The 22,134-nt window shown below is 44.4% G+C and overlaps 1 protein-coding gene across 2 annotated transcripts in view; it reads right to left on the reverse strand.

The window, feature by feature from the left end:
- Positions 1-22,134, reverse strand: part of PRKCE (protein kinase C epsilon) — a 533,266-nt gene that overhangs the window by 85,150 nt on the left and 425,982 nt on the right. For both annotated transcript variants that reach the window (XM_055241505.2, XM_055241506.2), the window contains exon 11: positions 15,593-15,747. In XM_055241505.2, coding sequence (XP_055097480.1) covers positions 15,593-15,747 — 155 coding nt within the window. The remainder of the gene's footprint in view (positions 1-15,592; positions 15,748-22,134) is intronic.

Raw genomic sequence — 22,134 nt, forward strand, 5'->3', positions numbered from 1 at the left:
AGTCCCAACTCATGGTTCTGTCTGTGTTGCTATGAGACTGAGTGTCCTCGGACAAGCCATGTCGTCTCTGAGTTTCAGTTTAGTCATCTATAAAAGAGCGAATTGGAGGACTAACCTCCCAAGTTTTCTCCCACCTCTGAAATTCTATTAAATACTAGGATCATCTTTCAGTTCCCACATGTTGTTCCAGATAAAACCTGAGGTCATGCCCCATGCATTTACAGTCATTCGACAGCCTCTCAGGCTAGGGTCCCTGGCCTGTATTTGTGCTTTGAGTTCCAGGCATATACAAATTCTGTAGAGCTGCAGACCCATTTGGTATTCCCTCTCCCTCCACCAGCGCCTTTGCACATGCTGTTCCCACTCGTTGGGCCACTCTTCCATGTCCTCTTACTCTGGTCAGCTCTTACTTAGCCCATTGGATCTCTCCGGGAGAGGTCACTTCCTCCAGAAAGCCTTCATTGACTTTCTCTAAACTGGCTGAGGTATCCCTGTGATGTGTTTCCCTGGCAACTCTGTATTTTTTTCTATCATAACTCTTATTATTATTGCTTCTTTTATTGTCTGCTATCCCCACCTAAATTCAAGTGCCAAAGGGGCAGAGACTGTCTCTCTGGTTATCAGTTTTTTAAAAAAGCAATAGGCCAGGCATGGTAGCTCACACCTGTAATCCCAGACTTCGGGAGGCCAAGGCGGACAGATCACTCGAGGTCAGGAGTTTGAGACTAGCTGGCCAACATGGTGAAACCCCGTTTCTACTAAAAATCCAAAAATGAGCCAGGCATGTTGGCGGGTGCTTGTAATCCTAGCTATTCAGGGAGGCTGAGGTGGGAGAATCGCTTGAACCTGGGAGGCGGAGGTTGCAGTGAGCTGAGATCATGCTACTACACTCCAGCATGGGTGACAGTGCGAGATCCCATCAAGAAAAGAGAAGAGAAGAGAAGAGAAGAGAAGAGAAGAGAAGAGAAGAGAAAAAAGTAAAGGAAAGAAGGAAGATTCAGAAAGAGGGTAGAGACAGAATGTGCTCTTCTTCCTTGTCATGGCATCTTGGAATCCTATACCCGGCACAGCAGCAATGACTTACTCGTTGTCTGTTGACTGAATAAATGAATGTCTGCTTAAATTATACTGCTCTCCAAACAACAGATATTTTTCTTAGTTGCTTCCCCAGACAAAAGTACAAATCTAGAAAGAAATCCCCTTCTGATGAATGCTTTTGCATGAGCAGATTTCCAACAAGGGAGGGGATTTCATGAGAGATGCCCCACTTCCGAGAGGGTGTTGTTTCGGGGGTGTGGCATTCTCAATCCTGACAGGACTAGGACTTCTGAGCAAGCATCACTGCTCCTCGGCCAGCAGTTCTTGCTTACACGGTTGGTTACAGCCCCTTGAGGGAGCTCTGCTTGCCACAGGAGCAAATACTTAAACTTGGCAACATCAGATCCCCCAAAAGCTATTTGTTTTGGTTAAGAGGGAGGACTTTGGGTAAATTAGAGAGGGAGGAAAATCCACAGACGGTGATTTGACATACCGAGAGCAGAGCACAGGACCACCAGCCAATGAAGTCTCACCTTCCAAGGAATGACAGGAATTGTGGGCCCAGATCTCTGAATGTTCCTCAGGGGCACTCTTGTTACTTGACATCAGTTACCTTCTGGAGCCTCACTGAGGTAATTTTGAGACAGTATTTTCAGAAATTCATTTTCAGATGCTGTTCAAGGCATTCCCAGACCAAACAATCTTAGGATCACAAAGCTAGATCATCCAGTCTGGCCACCATATTTTGTGGGTAGAAAAACTGAGACCCAGCAAGGTGAAGTCATTTGCCCAAGGACACCCAACTAAGACTGAGCTTTATTGGAGTTCTGGTCCCTAATTCCTAACTCTGTATTCTTTCCACTGCAGCAACTCACCAACCAGACCTTGTGAAGACTAAAAAGACAGGTGAAATGGGGCCATACACACAGAAAGGAGGCCCAGGGGAAGAGTGGTCCAGCGAGAAGTCCATTAGAAAATATATCCTGTAGCCAAATATGCTTAGAAAATTCCCTCACCTCCCTGGAGTTTTCTCGATAAATGTAAATAGTTAGTCAAGAAATCATGGGCCACTGGGTATAACCATACATTTATCATAACCCATGGAAACTCTGTAGGGTCAGTCAACCAAGAAATAGTTGCAATGCAGTATAAGAAGTGCTAGAATATAATGTAGCGATGCAATGTTAACAGGAGGAAGAAATAACTAACTTCGCTGGAAGAAATAACTAACAGCCAGGAAAAATGATCTGAAGCTGAATCTCAAAGGATGAAAAGTTAGTGCAAAAAAAAAAAAACAAACAAAAAAAACATACCTTTTCCTTATTCCAGGAAAAGGTATGGTATTCCTAAGCAGAGGTACAGGGTGGTGGAAACATGTTGTATTGTGACTGTCGATGCTTAAGATCTTGGTAATAAATGCACATTGTGCATGGGTGTGTCAAAGGCCTGTCAATGAGCACCTCTGTTAGGCTCAAGTAGTGACTCAAAGAGGAGCTTGGCTGGAGAAGCCGTTGAGGAGATAGAAAAGGGTCATCTTGTGGGGTAGAAAGAGACCAGTATACAAACCCCAGAGAGGAAGCTAGGGGCAGGGTCAGCTCACGGGTGGCTTTGAGTAAGTGGCAGAAGAGTGTGGATGTCTTGTGATAACGGAGTCATGGCAGGCTTCTGAGCAAGAAAGCAACCCAACTCCTTGCTTATCAGAATTAATTGGCCAAGAATGTTGGAAGAAGAGACCCAGAAGCAAGGAGAGAGAAGGTGGCAACAATTACCAGTATGAATCCTTAGATTGCTGCTGCATGACCGGAGGGAAGCAAAGCCAATTAAGGGTAGTCTCCACTGCCTCAGCTCACTATGGTACCCACTACCACTCTCCTCCTCACCCCACCTCCAGCCTGAGTCATCTTGAAACAAACATGGCCAACTGGGAGGGATCACAGAGACCAGCTTCAAACATTCACACAGGACTCTGCTTACCACGGCAAAGCTGCCACTTGTTTGCTGAAACAATTCCCATTTTTAGTAGCTCAATCATTAGCCAAAGGCATTGAAGAAACAATCATATGACTAAGCCTTGGAGCATTCAGTACTGGCTGTTGAATATATTGCAGCAATAATTGTTCCAAGACGTCTACTTTCTATAGAACACAGCATAGTCATAAAATAATATATATTGATGTCAAATTCCCTTATATAGGACAGGTCCCAACACCTCAAATTAGCCCTTGTTTGGAAGACTCTAACTAGACAAAGTGTTTTCATCAGTTTACTAACTAGCAGGGTACATTCATCCCCATTTTTGAGATGGACAAAGTGAATCTTATGAACTGTGCACTCAGCCACCTGCAAAATAACAATGATAATAATAACATTAATTGATGTTTAGTGAGCAATTACTCTGTACTAGAACCAGCTGTTACTGCTTTACTTGTACTAACTCTCATTTGATTCTCACAATATTTCTGTGTGGGTGAGGGGGAGTAATAACCCCATTTAACAGACGAAGAAACTGAGGTTTAGGGAAGTTAAGTTCTTTGCCCAACATCACAGATCTAATGAGCGCAGAGGCAGGGTTAGAGACCAGGGGTTCCAGAGTTGTGCCCTTAACCACTATAATGGGTTCTCAGTTCTATATGAGCTACCATGAAAGACACAAAAATAAGAGATGACGGGGTCCCTCATAATTTTTGCTCTGAACACACATTACTAGCTGAAACACTCAAACAAATTTAATCAGGAATTTCCCTTTCGTTCCAAACTTCCTGTTTGCTCTGAACCTCTGATGTCAATGGCAGTCAGAATTCTACTTCTAAGCTGGTCAGCAATAACGCGGCTTCCTCCAAGGAATGTAAACTTGGCTTTCATCCCAGCCAGCTCGGTCTCTCCTCTCTCCTCCTCCCTTCCCCTTTGTTAGGTCACAATGCTTTCACCCCCCAATTGTCATTGGCAGGTAACACTGCATGGAATCAGTTTGGGATAAAGATAGTCTCAACCTCAAGTAGATTTGGACCCATATAAACGTGATGACTCCTGAAAAACTCATGCTGGTATTTGGCATTCCTTTAGTAGGGGACAAGCTCTTCATCTATATGACATGGAAGAGGGACAGAATGACTCTTATAACTAAAGTGCACATTTCCAAAGGCAGCTTCTTTGCTGAAGCAGGTCACATAGGGACAAGGGCATGGGGCCAGGTTCTCATGAAGGTGGCTGGGTGCAAAGGGAGCCCAACGGGGAAGTCAAGGCACCAAAGTCAGACTTTGCAGCTTTTTTTTTTTTTTTTTTTTTTTTATGAGACGGAGTCTCGCTCTGTCGCCCAGGCTGGAGTGTGGTGGTGTGATCTCGGCTTACTGCAAGCTCCGCCTCCCAGGTTCATGCCATTCTCCTGCCTCAGCCTCCTGAGTAGCTGGGACTACAAGTGCCCGCCACCATGCCCGGCTAATTTTTTTTGTATATTTAGTAGAGACGGGGTTTCACCACCTTAGCCAGGATGGTCTCGATCTCCTGACCTTGTGATCCGCCCGCCTCGGCCTCCCAAAGTGTTGGGATTACAGGTGTGAGCCACTGCACCCAGCTGACTTTACAGCTTTATAATGCGAGCAGATCTGTCAGCCCTTGCAGTCCATTGGTTACCGTCATGCACATTTATCAGTATCTATATATCCTGTCCCTGGGTCCCAAAGTGACCACAAGAATAAAATATCACCTGGTTGTGAGATCTGGGCCCTTAGCCTGCAAAAGAGACACAGACTCACATATCCACCAACCTTCTCTTTCCAGACTGCAGTGTTACTGCACTGCCACCATCATGGGGGTACCTGTAGCTCCTCAGGCACTGACTGAGCCCCCAAACAACCCCAGAGGCATTTTTATGCCCAGTAGCTTATTTAACTATTACAATTTATGCCAAGTCCACAGGCCTTGCCCTCTTATTTTAATATACATTAGTGGTGCCATTTTACAGATGAGGAAACTGTGGCTCAGAGAGATGAGGTCATTTGCCCAGCACTACACAGTTAGTAAGTGGCAATACTAGGACTTGAACTGAGGTCCTCAGTATTAGTTTGCTAGAACTGCCATAACAAAAAACTATAGATTCAGTGACTTAACAGGAATTTATTTTCTTGCAGTTGTGAAGGCTAGAAGTGTAAGACCAAGGTGCTGGCAGGGTTGGTTTCTTCTGAGTCTCTCTCCCTGGCTTGCAGAAGGCTGTATTCTCCCAGTTTCTTCACAAGGTCTTCCCTTGTGCCTGTCTGTGTCCTAATCTACTCGTCTTATAAGGACATCAGTCATATTGGATTAGGTCACCCAATGACCTCATTTTGCCTTCATTACTTCTTGAAAGGCCCTATCTCCAAATGCCATCACATTCTGAGGTACTGGGGATGGAGCTTCAACATAAGAATCAGAAAACCCATTCACTTTCTGACTCCAAAACTGTGTTCTCCATTAGCCAACCAATAATAATGGAGCTTACTAGGTGTCAAAGATTGCACTCAGCACTTCTGCAAATGTTTTCTCATGTAATTTTCAAAACAGTCCAGAGAGGTTTGCATTATAATTCCCATGGAACAATGAGAAAACTGCATTTCAAACAGTTTAATTATTCTATCAAGGAAAACACAACAAAGATGAGGCAGACCCAGGATTCAGCCTCATTATTCTGACCTCAAACTCTGTGCTGTCTCCAACATACAATGTTGCTTCCCATGTAAAACTGACTGGCAGCAAAGAGGACAGGGTGAACTGACAGTGCCAGTGATGGTGGTGGGATGTGGCAACATCTCCTTTTTGGAAAGGTTGTAAATCCAGTGGACAATAAGAGTTTCTACTGTAAAAGGTTGGTGGGATGACTAAATAAGTAATATGTGCAAAGTGTTTAGAATAGTGTCTGGCTAAACAAAGGCTAAATAAGTGTTTTGCTATTATTGTTGTTGCTGCTGTTATTATGATTCTTGTTCGTTTCTGGATAAAGACTGTAGATTTTGAATATTAACCACTATTTTACTTTCCTTCCCAAAATTACACACAAAGATGGAGAGAATAAGAAAAGAATGCAACACAATGTTGGAATCTTGAAAGTAAACAGATGAGTGGTAACTGAATTAGTAGATCCAAGAAAACTGAATCCTGAACCAGCAATGGGGAAGGTCAAGAGCAATCAAATTTTTGCTGCAGAATTTCCATCTTCCTATCCCCAAAGCTCAGGAAATATGCAGTAACAGTTACTCTGGAGACGAGGGTGATGTCGAGAGAGATAAAAGAGAGATTTGGTCGAAAACTAGTTATAAATCTAGATTCTCTTTTCTTCTTGGTACGGCCCCTTCCCTGTCCCTAGAGGTTTATTCTCTGGAGAAGTGAAACAGGATCTCTAGACTAAGCATGGAGTGAGGGTAGGTGGGCATGAGGGTATAGTACTGAACATAGGAGAATTAAATAAACATGTGTATTCTGGAAGCCGGGTCCTCTAATCTGGCTTCACTTAGTTCCTGCGGTGCTGGCCACCAGGCCGTCTCCCTTTAGGCAGGACTCTGGGAGTAATCGAAGCACTCCAAGAGGAAAGGCCTAAAAATAGTGATAGTCTGAGGTTCCCCAACTAAGTGGGCCACGCAGATTAGTCTATGGTGAACCCCAAGTTGACTAGTCCAATATCTGAATGATAGTTCCAGAAGGAGAAAACAGAAGAGAAAGAATCATTAAAGAAATAAATAATACATTTTCTAGAAATTAAGGGCTTAATTTTCTAAATTGAAGAGATCTATCCCGGGTGAGTGCAATAGATGAAAACAGACCTATATCGCATCATTCAATAATTTTAGAATAATGGAGACAAAGCTTTAACACACTTCTGGAAAAGAGGAATAGATCCATACAAATGATTGAGAATTCATTTGATTTCAGACTTTTGCACAGCAACACTGAGAGCTGGAAGACAATGGAATGATACCTTAAAATTGAGTGAAAATGCTTTCTTTTTTTAACTTCAACTTTTATTTTAAGTTCTGAGTTCTTATGCAGGATGTGCATGTTTGTTATACAGGTAAATGCATGCCATGGTGGTCTGCTGTACAGAATCATCCCATCATCTAGGTATTAAGCCCAGCATCCATTAGCTATTCTTTCTGATGCTCTCCCTCTCCCCACCCTCCCAACCCCATCCCTGACAGACCCCAGTGTGTGTAGTTCCCCATGTGTCCATGTGTTCTCATCGTTCAGCTCCCACTTGCAGGTGAGAACATGCAGTGTTTGCTTTTCTGTTCCTGTGTTAGTTTGCTGAGGATAACGGCTTCCAGCTCCACCCACGTCCCTGCAAAGGACATGATCTCATCTGAAGCTTCTTTTTAATCTAAAATTCTATGCCCAGTCAAACTCTTCATCAAGTCTGAGAGTAAAATAAAGATGATTTTAGATATAAAAGGAAAGTCTCAATATTTCACTTCTTATATATTTGTTCTTAGAAATCTACTAAAGGTGCTTCACCAAATTGATGCAGTATACAAAGAAAGAGGAAGGCAGGGGATACTGGAACCAGGAACTTCACAGGATAGTGGGAAAAGGAAGCCTAGGATGAAAGTGAAGTGGGATCCCAGGGTGATAGCTTTGCAGCAGGCACACAGGGCAGAAGGTAACCATTTAGACTGGAATAGTTTACAAGGCTTGGCGAAGAATGTATCCAAGAATATGAAATTGATAGAATACTGATTATACCTAAACATCCTAAAAGGAGATATGGACAGTTTGTAGAGAGTCTGTGGTTGAATCAATAATAATTACATAGAAAACAAAGAGATATTTATTAACTCCAGGGAAAATAAACAAAAAAAATGCACTGGGAAGGAAAAGTAACTATAGCATACCACATAACTGAATTCCAAACAGTATTTCACAGTCATAATAATGTATACTATATATTCATTTAACCAAAATTACAGTAAACCATATTGAGAGGATGGGAGGTTGGGAAGGGTGTGCGTATGTGATAGGGCTGTGGAGGTGGGTAGTGGGTGAGAAACAGAACTAAATCCTCATCTTCCACAGTGGAAAGTCACTAGGTAATGTCTAAAATAATTGTTTTTAAAATAACAATAAGGGTAAGTGCCGTGGTTCATGCCTGTGTAATCCCAGCACTTTGGGAGGCTGAGGTGAGAGGATTGCTTGAATCCAGGAGTTCCAGGTTGCAGTGAGCTATCATTGTAACACTGTATGGCAGCCTGGACAACAGAGCAAGACCCTGTCTCAAAAAAAAAAAAAAAAGAAAGAAAAGTACAATAAGATAATATTATTTCTAAATACAGAAGTACATACCAAAAGACCCAGCTACGAGTTGAATGTGGTTGCCTCTTTGGAAGGGGAAATTGAGGGGAGGGAAGGCAAAAAAATTGCTTTTTTATTAACCAGAACACCATGTAGAACTGATTCATCTATATGTATATCTTTGATTGAAGTAATATCTAAGCTTTATACTATCTCATTGTGTAAACTCGGGTGAGTTATTCCACAATTTTGGTTTCCAAGTTGGGCATCTATAAAACGAAGGAGATGGATTATGCAGTCTCCAAAGCCCTCCCTGATTTAACATTCACTCATCATTTCTGCCATGGTAGCTGATTTCCCTCCATTAGAGACTCGGCCCTTAGATCCTTAGGAGTTTTATGTCAAAATATCATTTTCTATAATGGGTGGGGTAACGCTGACAGCTAAGAACGATGCTCTCTGGGGAAAATGATCCCCAAGTACCCTCAGTGACTTTCTAAAGGTCAGGTCCTAGAAGACTCAAAGGCAAAAAGAGATGCCCCTACCTTCTCCTCTCTTTCTTTGTATTAGAGCTTTAAATAACTTGATAATGTATTAAAAGAGGATGAGACTACACATTAGACCTTCCAGTTATTAACTCAGGTTTAACTAAAGACCTTCATTCAAGTCAGGAAATCCCTAACTGTGTGCCGATGGCAGGGTATGATTCCAGAGATAAAGGCACACATTTTCCCCTCTGACTAGCAGGATGGCAGGACTAAAATTTACATCACAACTTCGTATGCATTTTCCATACGGAGGCCTGGTTTGGAGGGCACAGCTAGAGACCTCAGTATAACCCCAGCTCCTTCTAGGAAAGCCCCTCCTAAGCCTCTCCTTTGGGCTTTGTTCCCCGGCTCTGGAGAGAACAAGATAATTAAGACAGGTTTATAAGGTGCACTGAGGTTCTGACTGAATTTTTGTTCCTTGCTCTTAATTCTTATTTGACTTTTTGTAAACATCATGGTCAACAAGGAAAGCCCTTTCTAAGTATCCCCTGAGTACAGAAGAATCTAGGCTTGGCCAAGGCAGAGGCACCTCCTCTCTCCTTGTCTCCCCTCTGCCCAATTCTGGCACGGGGCACATGACAGGCACTAAGGGAAGACTGACTCTCAGGGAATGATGATAAGGGCTCATTAGAGATCAAAAGGCTTGGAGAATCTAAGGAGGGAGAGTTTATAACTTACATCTTTCTCTGCTGGTGGATAAAGACCAAATTTTCGTGCTCAAAATGACAAATGTTAATTATTCATGATATGTGACATAAATAAGACGCACTGTCATTTCCCCACTGGCTTTCATATCCTCTATCACAGTCTGACTTCCAGCAATCACTCTCAGCTACCTTTTGAAAGAGACAAGGCAGGTACTATCTGAACTTCACAAGTGGAGACCAGTCACAAAGAGGTTTTGTAAGTTGCTCAAGAAGATTTCTCAGAAAGTTCTCTAGAAACTGTTAAACTGTTTACCCCTGGGTAGTTATGAGTTTGATGAGGAAAAACGGACTTTACACCTTTCTTCACTGTTTAGATTTTTATTTTTCCTATGACTACTACTTTATCATTTCAAAAAAGAAAGAGTTCAATTTTATCAGAAGGGAAGAATGAAGAAAAAAGGACAAGAAATAATTCATTTCTCTAAAGTGATTTCAGGCATCCCTTTAGGAGACTGGGATGGATAAGAAATCTCTAATGTTCTTTCACTGTATCTTAGTAATGTAAATTTGAGGTATAATGTGACTGGCTAACATTTACTGATAACTTACTGTGTGGCAGGTGGTATTTATTTAAAATTATTTAGACCTATTCACTCATGAAATCCCTATGACTTTGTGAGACAGGTATAACTATCATCCCCACTTTATTGATGAGGATGCAGGCAGAAAACATGGGGACAGTTGGTCAGGGCTATGGAATCTACGTCCTTCTCCACCCTCTGCTGCACAGTGCTCCTGGCTTCTGGATTACAAAAGAATAAAAAGATACCTTCCTGGCTGCCAAGCCTTCAGCTCCATTCCCAGGCCCCCCTACTCCCCTCACGGTCTGAGGCATCATCACAAAATTTCTCCTTCATGACATGTGAACAGAGGGAGTATTCTCTGAGAGTCAGCTGCTGCCGTTGAGCAGCTCAGAGACTAACATGCATAAGCACCGAGCAGCATGTTGAGGAGGAGGAATTTCCCTGAATCAACCTTGGACGGAAGGCCCACCCTTCAAAAACCTCCCACAGTGTCTACAAGTGTATGGGGAGGGCGAGTGGTTAAATGCCATCATTAGGAAGAGTGGAAACAGGTGATCTAATGCATTCTTCTACTACAGCACAAGGCACAGGAACCCCCACCCGCCCCTTCACCTGCTTCCCCCCCCACCCCTCCCCCCTGCTTCCCCCCACCCCTCCCCCCTGCTTCCCCCCACCCCTCCCCCTGCTTCCCCCACCCACCCCTCCCCCCTGCTTCCCCCACCCACCCCTCCCCCCTGCTTCCCCCACCCCGTGTCCAGCAGGGGACACAGAGACAGCGCCCTCTGCTGTCTAGGGGGAAAAGAAACCAGAGGAAAAGGAGATTGTGTCTATCTGCTTGGGCTCTCTTTCAAGTGTGAGCCAGAGAAATGACTTCTGTTACTTCTTGGACATGGACCAATTAGCTGCTAATTAGTTGTATATCAATTCCAACAGGAAGGCTGGAAAATTCTATCTCAACTTAAGCAATGACACTTGTCCTCCTAAATTTGGTCTTGCCTGTCTCCCACATAAATTCCCTGTATCACACAAAACATGGTCTCTGCCTGGATCAGAATGGCCAGAAGCAAACAGGCAGAAACACATACGTACAGCTTCTCCATCAACCTCATATAGACTTCCCCACATAGCCCTTCACAGAGCCTTTTGCAGCTTGATACAAAGGCAGCACGGGAAACACAGACCACAGGGTTCTCACAAATCCACAAAATAAAAGATAAGCAGAAATGAGGTGTTTTTTAGGGTCACAGAAAAGAAAATATGTTGTACACTAGAAATGCTTCAAACAAAGACTGGAGAAATATATACCTGTGAGGTAGCAACGCACTGGATTAGAAGACTCTGGGGCAGTAGAGACTAGAAGAACAAATATTTATTGATCATCTACTGCCAGTAGGGTACTGTCTTAGATCAACTAGGTAAGCACTCTCAGGTGGAGTTCTCAATCACAGAAGAGGTATCATAAGTAAAAATCCAAGGGTGGCAGAGGGAACAAGCAAAATGCACAATAAAGAGACTGTCATGTTGCTCGGGGGAGGCATGATCCCACCAGGGGAGGGAGTCAGCGGAGGCCGCTCACAGCTGGAGTGCTTGATGAGGTCCTGAGATGAAATTCTCTTGAGCTATGGTCCCCCAATCACCTAGAGAACACTTTTTTAAAAACACAAATTCCTGAACTCCAGATATCAGATCTATTGAATCAATAGGTCCAGGAGTATTACTCTGGAATCTGTGTTTATGATTATTATGGCAAAACATACATAAAAGTAGACAGAATAGTGAACTCCAAGTGCCCATCATCCATCTCCAGCAATCACCTACTCATGACCATTCTGTTTTCACCCATCCCCTTACCTATTTCCCTTCCCCCAGTATTATAGGATCTGTATTTTTTTAAACCAGAGACCCTGAGGCAGTCAGATCTTGGATGCAAACTGGGAACCACTGATGCAGACACAGATTAGGAGCAAGGGAATCCTAGGGACAATGGGGGCAAAGTCTTAGAGAAGTGAGAGGGAATGGTATTTGGGGGATAATGGCAAGTAATTTGGAGTGCCTAAAGGGTGGCAATGGGGATAAGGGCCAAAAGGTCATCATAGCCATCGGGGCCCTGTTAACAGTACCGTGTCTTTGTGAGAAGCACAAAACTCCATCTCCTCTGGGCAGAAAAGCATCCCTTGCTGAGGGCTGAAGCTCCTCATGCAAGTGGAGAGGGGCTGGATGCCTTTCCCCACCCACAGCCTGTGCCCCTCACTTCTGCTGGGCCCAAACTACAAAGCTATGCACAGCAGCCCCAGGGCCAGGGCGTGAAGGGGTCTGCTTCCCAAAGGGGTTTGGACTTTATCTTATAAGGGCTGAAGGCTGCTAAGAAGGGGAACATGCAACAACCAATCTGTGATTTAGAAGAATAGTGGGCAGCAATGGAGGGGAGGTGGATGGATAGACTGGAGGGCAGAAAACCAAGAGGCAGTGAGCTAGTGAAGACAGTAACTACTGCAAATTAGCCAGGGAAGAAGGGAGAAGGCTGGGAAGGTCCAACGTTGATGGGGGGAGGTTTAATGGAAGAGATCTTATGTGGGGCTCTGGAAATAATGGGGGGCTAGATATAGAGGAATGCTGGATATAGAGATGTGAAGAGTCATTGGCATGTAGAAGCTGTCTGAAGCCATGGGAAGGTTGAAATTGTCCAGTATGTAGGATAAGAATGAGGAGGGAGGAAGGCCCTGGGGAAAACCAGCATTTAGAGGATGAAGGAGCCAGCCATGGTGAGAAGAATGGTTAGGACAATGGGAAGGGAAGTGGGGAGAAGAGAATGGCTCATAGAAGCCAATAGGGCAAAAGTGGTCACAGGTTGGTGAGAGGAAGGCATTCATTTAGGGAAGCAGAAATGTCTAAGGGAAGGTCAAATTTTGGAGTACCTGAAATGATTAGCGAAGGAGTTTAGAGTTGGACTTGAAAAGGCAGGGTGACAAGTGTCGTGGTGTGCAGCATGAGTTGGTGTGTCAGTTATACCTCCAATGTCTGTCATTTACCAAGTATGGCTTTGGACACATTCCTTAAATTGAGTCTCTGTATCCCTGCAATAAAATGTTGGTGATTGTACTCACTGTATTAGAGATGGGGAAGACATCTCAAGGAATGGCATTTTTCTTCTTGTCCTTGGCACCTAACAATGCACAGCCTTGAAGTATGTGCATTGTATCCAACTCCTGCATCTCTAAGTAGCTTGTAAATTGCTTTGAGGATAGGGATTAAGGCCATTCAGACCATTAACTGAAGTCAATGGTTGATATTCATTATGCACAAATCAAGAAGAGCATGTAGAATAAGAATAAAGGAAGACTGAAGGTTTAATAAAAAGAAGAAATGGCCCTTTGAGTTTGAAACTTAGTGAAGGATCCATATAGATGTCCAATCCTACCACAAGGTGAACAGTGGCAGGTGCAGCAATGAAAGTCTCAAATTGCAATTTCTTCACAAAGGAAAGTGTGAGGGACGGAGAGACTCACTCTGGCTGATGGGGCCAGGCAGGCAGTGCTACATGGGGTTTTGGGGCTGGACAGAGGAGGTGCAAATGAGGGCAGAAGCACAGCAAAGTTGGAAATTGGCAGGTGAGTTTGAGAAAAGCTAAGAACGTTTGTGGGTGCGAAACAAGGGGTGTGGGAAGTGAGGAGAGAAAGGTATATGAAGCTGTAGCAGACACAGCCTAAAGTGACCCCCAACTCATGCTCTGGTATAATCCCATAATCTTTTGCCCTTGAGTAAGGTGGAGCCTGTGACTTACCTCTAACCAACAGAATATGGCAAAGCTGACGTGATATCAGTACTGGGGTTATGCGACATTATATGGCAAAGGGATTTTGCAGATATAATTAAGGACCCTAATCATCTGACTTTGAGTTAATCAAAAGGGACATTATCTTGGGTAAGCCTGATTAGGGCCATTGAAAAGAAAGCCCAGACCTTCCCTGAAGTTAGAGACTTACAGCAGAACAGACTCGCTCTCCTGCTGGCCTTGAAGGAGCAAGCCACATAAGTACTAAAGCTACAAGGAAAAAAATTCTACCCACAAGCACATGAGCTTGAAAGAAGAGCCCAAACTTTAGAAGAGAATGCAGCCCAGCTGACTCCTCAATCATAGCCTCGTGATACCCTGACCAGGGCATGTAGGTAAGTCATGCCTGGACTCCTGACCCAATGGAAACTGTGAGATAATGGATAGATGCTGTTTGACACCATTACGTTTGTGGTCATTGGATATGCAGCAATAGAAAACAAATGCATGGATTCCCATGGCAGAGGGCCATGAATGACAGGCTAGGAAGTATGGGCTTTATTATATGGGTTCTAGGAAATCACTGACTAAGGAAGCTAAGAGATGGCAGAAGGAAGGGAAGCCTGGAGTGGGTTTGACCATAATGCCTTGAAGAACATCTAGCCAGGGCACTGCTCCCAGGAGCAGGTCAGTAACATTCACACATTCAAGGGTTAGGACCTGGATGTCTTTTAGAGGAGGATTGTTCAACCTATCACACATATAAAGGCAACTGAAGCCCCAAAAGGGCAGAGACTTGTCTAAGGCCACACTTCCAGTTGGCAACAAAAATCAAACATCCAAGTCTCCTTTCTATCCATTTAGGCTTCTTCCACTAGACCAAATTCTAGGTGAAACCAAGCCAGCTACTCTTCTACCCAATTAAAAAAATAGAATAGAATAGAATAGAATAGAATAGAATAGAATAGAATAAAATAAAACAAAAAAAGAGGAAGCAAAGACCAAGTGAAGAAATTAACAGCCGTTGAGAAAACCTTAAGGAACTTTAGTGTTCTTGTTGCTAATTATAAATATTTACTCCCTCAGAATTCCTGACCTCACAGAAGAGCCTGTATAGTCTTGTTCTCTTTATGGAAAATCAGTGTGCGCGTGCATGTGTGTGTGGACGTGCGTGTGTTTCTTGGAAGGGGAGTGGGCAGTAATAAAGGATTGGATGATCTGCAAAAAGTCACTTCCTGTTGGATATTGTCTAGTTCCCATTCCTTGTTCCCCACCCAAGATCATAAACCCCCAGTCCCTCAAGCAACTCCTCCTTCCCTGATTCTATCTGCTGGAGAAAACTAAGCCAAACAAACTCAGGAAGTGGCAAGAGACTGGGAAGGGGAGGAAGTTCATGGCACAGAAGAAAAACGTAAAGAGAATGCCCTGATGTTCAAGGAAGAGGGTGGAGGAGAGAGAGAAATGAAGGTCACACCAAGGTCACCTGGCACCAAGCCTTTAAAATGTCATGCTTGAGCTTTAAATCAAAACTGGCACAAACAGTGGGTCAAATCTCCCAGGGCCATTCAAATACTAACATTCACAGGAATAAACAGCCCCCCAAAAAGTCTTCTGTAAGCAAATTGGAACAAACAACTAATCTAAAGCAGGTTGCTAAGAGACGAGTGGGCAGGAGCTGAAGTCAATTCAAGTGTCTGAAGCATCCTTTATTTTCTTCACTTTCAGGAAAGAGAGGAGGAGAGAAGAGGCTACCTGTAGATGACTCCATGCTGGTGGAGGAACATGAGGGCCGACGTGACCTCTGCAGCATAGAACCGTGAACGAGGCTCGTCAAATTTTCGGGAGCGCTGAATCTGAAACATGAGGTCTCCACCATTTACATATTCCATGACGAAAAAGAGGCGGTCCTGAAAGGAGAGAAGAAAATGCCATTTGGGTCATTTGATTGCAGCTGCCCACACAGGCCAGCTTAGTGTGAGCTCAGCGTAAGGTTACCAGGACTCAAGGGGGAAGCCTCAAAGGTGGGTGAATCCTGGTAGCACCTGATCCAGAAAGAAGACAAACGAATAAAGCACACAGATTAGGGTATGAAGCACAATTTTACTTTTTCTCTGTCTTCCTTCAGTGGGCATCATCTTGGTCTAGTGGAAGAAGCCTAAATGGACAGAAAGGAGACCTGGATCTTTGATTTTTTGTTGCCAGCTGGAAGTGTGGCCTTGGACAAGTCTCTGCCCTTTGGGGGCCCCAGTTGCCTTTATATGTGTGGTAGGTTGAACAGTCCTCCTCTAAAAGATATCCAGGTCCTAACCCTTGAATGTGTGAATGTTACCTTATATGGCTAAAAAAAAAAAAAGGATTTTGCAGATGTAATTAAGTGAAGGATCCTGAGATGGGGAGGTTATCCTGGATTACCAGCATGAATCTTAAATACAATCATAAGTGTCCTTATAAAAGGCAGGTAGAGGGAGACCTCAGTCAGGGAGGAGGAGGCCAAGTGGCCACCGAGGCAGAGATTGGAGTGAAGCAGTCACAAGCCAAAGGATGCAGGCAGCCCCAGAAGCTGGAAGAGGCAAGGAGCAGAGCCTCTGGAGGGAGAACAGCCTAGCCAGCACCTTCATGTAGGCCCAGTGACGCTAGGCTCTTGGCTTCCAGAACTGTGAGAGAACACATTTCTATTGTTTTAAGCCACCAAGTTTGCAGTAATTTGTTGAGGCAGTCCCAGGAGACCAATAGATTGCAATGTGGAATCATAAGACTGTGAACCCCCATTCACTGTGAGGGCCACTTTTTACTTTGGAGGATATTCCTTCCAGGATCCCCTATGGTTTCCTCCTGCAAGGCAGCCCTCAGAACGGCCAAACCACAGTCACACCTTATTGTAGGTGGCCCCTTCTTACCTGCAATCCATGATAATGTGGGGAGAGGATGGACTGACATTCTCTTTGCACTGTTTCTTGACTGTTATATTCTAAGCTCCTAGGGTGCTAAGCTGTTAGGTGAGGGCAAATAATTATAAGCCATTGCTGTCCTGGAGAGCTTATTATCCAGGGGTGGAGATGGGAAATGGGCAAAATAATAAAAAAAAAACAAAAACAAAAACAAAATAGGAGCCGAATGCATGAAAGACACCAGGTGCTAAAAAGATTCAGAGAAAAAGGAGCTCTCTGACTTGGGAGGCCATGGAGGATTTTAGATGCAGCTAGGCCTGGAGAGAAAAAGAAGGTCGGGGGCGGCAGGAACCAATGCCAGGACATGGCAATGGAGTGAGCAAGTTTAGGGGCCAGTAAACTGACCAGATCAGTTGCAGAGGAAGGTTAGCAAAGTAAATGGTGAGGTTTATGAGGCCAGAGAGGCAGAGCACATTTTTTTTTTTGAGATGGAGTCTCGCTCTGTTGCTAGGCTGGAGTGCGGTGGTGCGATCTCAGCTCTCTGCAACTTCTGACTCCCTGGTTCAAGCGATTCTCCTGCCTTAGACTCCTGAGTAGCTGGGATTACAGACACACGCCACCATGCCCAGTTAATTTTTGTATTTTTAGTAGAGATGGCGTTTCACCATGTTGGCCAGGATGGTCTTGATCTCCTGACCTCGTGATCCGCCCGCCTCGGCCTCCCAAAGTGCTGGGATTACAGGCGTGAGCCACCGCGCCTGGCTCACATTTTTAACACATAGTTATAGTCTAAGTGAAGCTTCCAGGAGGATGTTAGCATATTATTTTCCATTAGGTCTCAGTAACATTTACCAATGAGCTTCTTTATTTAGGAAGCATATCTTACTATTGACATCTCTTTGAAAATAAAGTTCATAGTTAAGAATTGTTACTAATTCAAACTACCTTCACCCCCGCTGCAGTCTCCAGAATTATTCCATCTTTACCGGTATTCACAAAGGGCCTAAGTCCAGCTTTTCTTCCATTTACTTTGCCCTCCGCCTTCAAGGCCTACCTCGTTTTCTCCCCAGAGTACAATTTTGTAATCAGAAGTACACAGGCTGCCTTGCCAACTGTTTATTCAATCAGCCATTCTCCATTCATATCCTCGTGTCAAAAATTAAAGGCTCTGGCCAACCCCAGACCATTGGAATCCGAATTTCTGAGGCTGGGGGCCAGGGCTCAGTAGTTGTGAAAGCTCCTCAGGTGATTCCCATGTGCGGCCAGGGTTGAGAAGCACTGACTCCCATCCATCTGGTTTCTGCCTAGGTATCTTGCATCTGTGCAATATAAGGATTATATTATTTTGGTCTCCTTTTTATCATTTCAAGGATTCCTTCCAAGAACAAAGACTCTTAAACTTGTGCATTAGAATCACATGGAAGCTTGTTAGGACATGGATTCCTGAGCCCCCCCACTCAGATATCTGGTTCAGAAGATCTGGGGCGGAGTCTGAAAATCTGAATCCTCAACAAGTTTCCGGGCAATGCTGGCAGGCCAGGGACAACACTGTGACAGCCTCTGCCCTGGAGCACCAGGATAAGCCTTTCCACATGGGAAGTACAGCTGGATCATTCACTGAACACTGAACCACACCACCTGAAACAGCCACCGAGGTGCCCATTCCACAGTCACTGGCCCTGGACTTGGACTTCAGCAACAATGGACTATTTCCTTGACTGTGTTTAGGAGAATGTAAATCTCTAAAGGGGAAAAATCTCCCCTCCGCATCGTCCTCTCTGGCTGCTTTTTATTCTACCAACACTGGACACAGCCTTTAAGAGTAGGGGCTGTGGGGTGAGAAAGAGGCGTTCCCATATCGGTTTTATCACTCACTGGCTGCAAATGACTCGGGCAAATGCCTTTGGCTCTCTGTGCTCAGTTTTCTGATCTGTAAAAATGAGGATGGGCCGGGCGTAGTGGCTCATGCCTGTAATCCCAGAACTTTGGGAGACCGAGGTAGGCAGATCACTTGAGGCCAGGAGACCAAGATCAACCTGGCCAACATGGCGAAACCCCGTCTATACAAAAAATACAAAATTAGCTGGGCATAGTGGTGCACGCCTGTAATCCCAGCTACTCAGGAGGCTGAGGCATGAAAGAGAATCGTTTGAGCTCGGGAGGTGGAAGTTGCAGTGAGCTGAGATTGCGCCACTGCACTCCAGCCTGGGTGACAGAGAGAAACTCTGTCTCAGAAAAAAATCAAGACGATTGAGTAACAGAAGCTGCCTTATAGAATCCTCATGAAGGTTAAATTATATGTTAAAACGCCTGGCTCAAAATGAAGATTGGCTATGACTGTTGCTATAGATGGTATTCGAGCAGTTATTATCATAAGTCTTCATTTTCTTTGACCTCTCTGCAGCTTTCTTCCCTGACCACATCCTCTTTCAACACACACTTGTTTCCCTTGGCTTTCAGGTTTCCCCCCTAAATTTCTGGCAGGGTTTTCTCTGCCTGTCTCATGGGCTTCGCCTCTTCCCAGCTGTTAAGTGTCGGAATCCCACAAGGCTGGGCTCCAGATGCTCCCCATCCTCACTGAGTGCTCGCTGAGGATCTCCTCCACGCCCAGTTTCCAAGGCACCTCTACGCAGATGACTCACAAGCTCCGGACCACTCATCCAACTGCAGTTCTGATATCTCCATCCAGATGCCCCAAAGGCACTCAAGCCCAACATGTCCAAAATTGACTTCGCGATCTGCCCCAATGAACTAGTTCTCTAGGTCTCGGGGCAAAGCTTGACCCTTCAGAAACCTTAGTCATTTAATACCTCTCTCTCCCTCAGCCCTCACCAAGTCCTGTCATGTTTACTTATCGTATCTTTGCATTTTGTACCTTTTTTCCTGTATATTTGTCCATTTTTCTCTCTCTCTCTACCACCATCATGCCCACCATTATGGCCTAAGCAACTATCATCCCTTGTCTAGATTCTTGCAGATGGCTTGCTGCTGATACTCCCCACATTTACTCCAGTTCCCCTCCAAATGCTGGTCACACTCCAGGTAGAGGGACCCTGCCGAAACAGAAATCTGCTTGTAACCCACCCCCCCTCCTCCTGTAAGTCTACTGCTTAGTTTTTTTGAGAGTCTCGCTCTGTCACCCAGGCTGGAGTGTAATGGTGTGATCTTGGCTCACTGCAACCTCGCCTCCCAGGTTCAAGTGATTCTCCTGCCTCAGCCTCCTGAGTAGCTGGGAGTAAAGGCAAATGCCACCATGCCCAGCTATTTTTTGTATTTTTAGTAGAGATGGGGTTTTGCCATGCTGCCCAGGCTGGTCTCAAACTCCTGACTTCAAGTGATCCATCCACCTTGGCCTCCCAAAATGCTGGGATTACAGGCTTGAGCCACTGTGCCCAGCCTCTATAGCTTGATTCTATTAAAGGCTCCCTGTTACTCTAGGAATAAACGGAAAACTCTCTGATATGCCTCAAAGTCTGTGATCTTCTCAGTCTTCTCTTTTCCAGCTGTCACTTGTTCCCTCTTCCCCAGGGCTTTACTCACGCTGTTCTTTCTGCCTGGAACGTTTTCTTCTCTCCCCTCCTCACCCTTCGGATCTCAGCACAACCATCTTTTCTTCCAGGAAGCTGCCCCTGACTTCTCTGACAAGGTCAGATCTCCCTATGACGTGCTACACTCTCTGTTGTAGCATTCAGCACAGCCGAGGTTTTATTTGTGTAATTAATTTATGACTTTCTCCCCCCACAGTCTGTGTGCTTCATGAGGGCAGGAACTGTTGGTAACTCTGGCTTGCTGTTTTTTAAGGGAATTGAACTAACCTGAAAGAGAAGTTGTTATAATCTCTTTTAAAAGCAAACACTATGTGAATAGAAGAACAAAAAAGGTTAGGGGGCTATAAGAAGCCAAGAGTGATCTAAATATTTATATCTGCAGGCCAGGTGTGGTGGCTCATGCCTGTGATCCCAGCACTTTGGGAGGCTGAGGTGGGAGGATGACTTGAGATCTAAACAACATAGCAAGACCCTGTCTACACAAAAAAGATTAAAAAGTTAGCCAGGCATCGTAGTGCACACCTGTAGTTCCAGCTACTTGGGAGGCTGAGGTGGGGGGGTTGCTTGACCCCAACAGGTGAAGGCTTCAGTGAGCTGTGATCACACCACTATGCTCCAGCCTGGGCAACACGGTGAAACCCTGCCTCTAAAAATGTGTGTGTGTGTGTGTGTGTGTGTGTGTGTGTGTGTGTGTGTGTGTATGCATAACTGCAAATTCTTACTGCTTAGCTAGCTAAGTTAGCTAGTTAAGTCAGCCTGCTTCCATGAGCCTGTGTCTGCAGAATCTGGAGCTGGGTGCCCACTCTCACCATTTCAGAGGGTCTGTCTATATCAACACCCCCGTATTTGGTTATGGACTTGAGTGGTTCTTTTGTTCTTTGGGTAGTTGTCTTCACTTCCCAGTGAGATGTTCAGCTCCTTGAGGAACACACTTATTCTTCCTAGCAATCCCAAGCAATACTAGCTCCAAACTCCATACCTGAGGAGGCGCTCAAGCAAAATCTGCTCATCCAACCTTCGCTCCAGGGAGCACCATGAGAGGAGGAAATTTTGTTGCTTTAGTTCCTTACTGTAGTCCAGCAACTTGAACTGAGCCAGGCACATACTGGGTTCCTATTATGTCTGCGTCAAATGCCTGAGTTCTTGAACACCCACCATGGACACGGTTCAGATTGCTAGAAACTCAAAGGTAATCCAGAATTGGTTTCCCCACGTCATTTCTATTGTAAAACCTCATCTTGAGCTATTCTAACTTTAGCCCATTTTGAACTTTAGTTTTAACTTGTTTTCTACTCAACAAAGCTCCATGTTCATGACCCCAAAGCATGATCAACTCTTTTTTTATACATTAAGGGTATTTTAAAGCAAGGTAAAATTTTCATTTCCCTTCCCTCTACTGAGTCTGCATTGTTTCTGACCTCCAAATGTAACACATTTGAGAAGCATGTTTTGATGCAGGGTGAGAACCTCAAGTCATTCTGAGAACTGCTTAATTACATAAATGAAATCAAAAGAAAGCTGGCAAACCCAGCAGCTACTCATTAATCCCCTCTTGGCATGGGTAGAAAACAAAACAAAACAAAACATCAACTTCCTGGTAAAGTAAGCAAATATGTTTTCTGAGGTAATCAAAGATTTTAAAAGCCTTATTTCACCTCCTCCTCCCTTAATCTCACCTGAATGTCTAAAAAGTTACGGTCTTGTGATAGCAAGTAAAATAATAAAATTAGGAAAGAGATTATGTGTCACGGCCATTTAGGGTAAGAATAGTTAATAATGACCTATGAGCTGGAAGAACCACATTGTGTGTTTGAAATTCCCATCGGGCTCCATTTTCCCAGAGCGCTAACCTTTCCTG

The sequence above is a fragment of the Symphalangus syndactylus genome, chromosome 14, assembly GCF_028878055.3.
Source record: "Symphalangus syndactylus isolate Jambi chromosome 14, NHGRI_mSymSyn1-v2.1_pri, whole genome shotgun sequence".
Lineage (NCBI taxonomy): Eukaryota > Metazoa > Chordata > Mammalia > Primates > Hylobatidae > Symphalangus > Symphalangus syndactylus.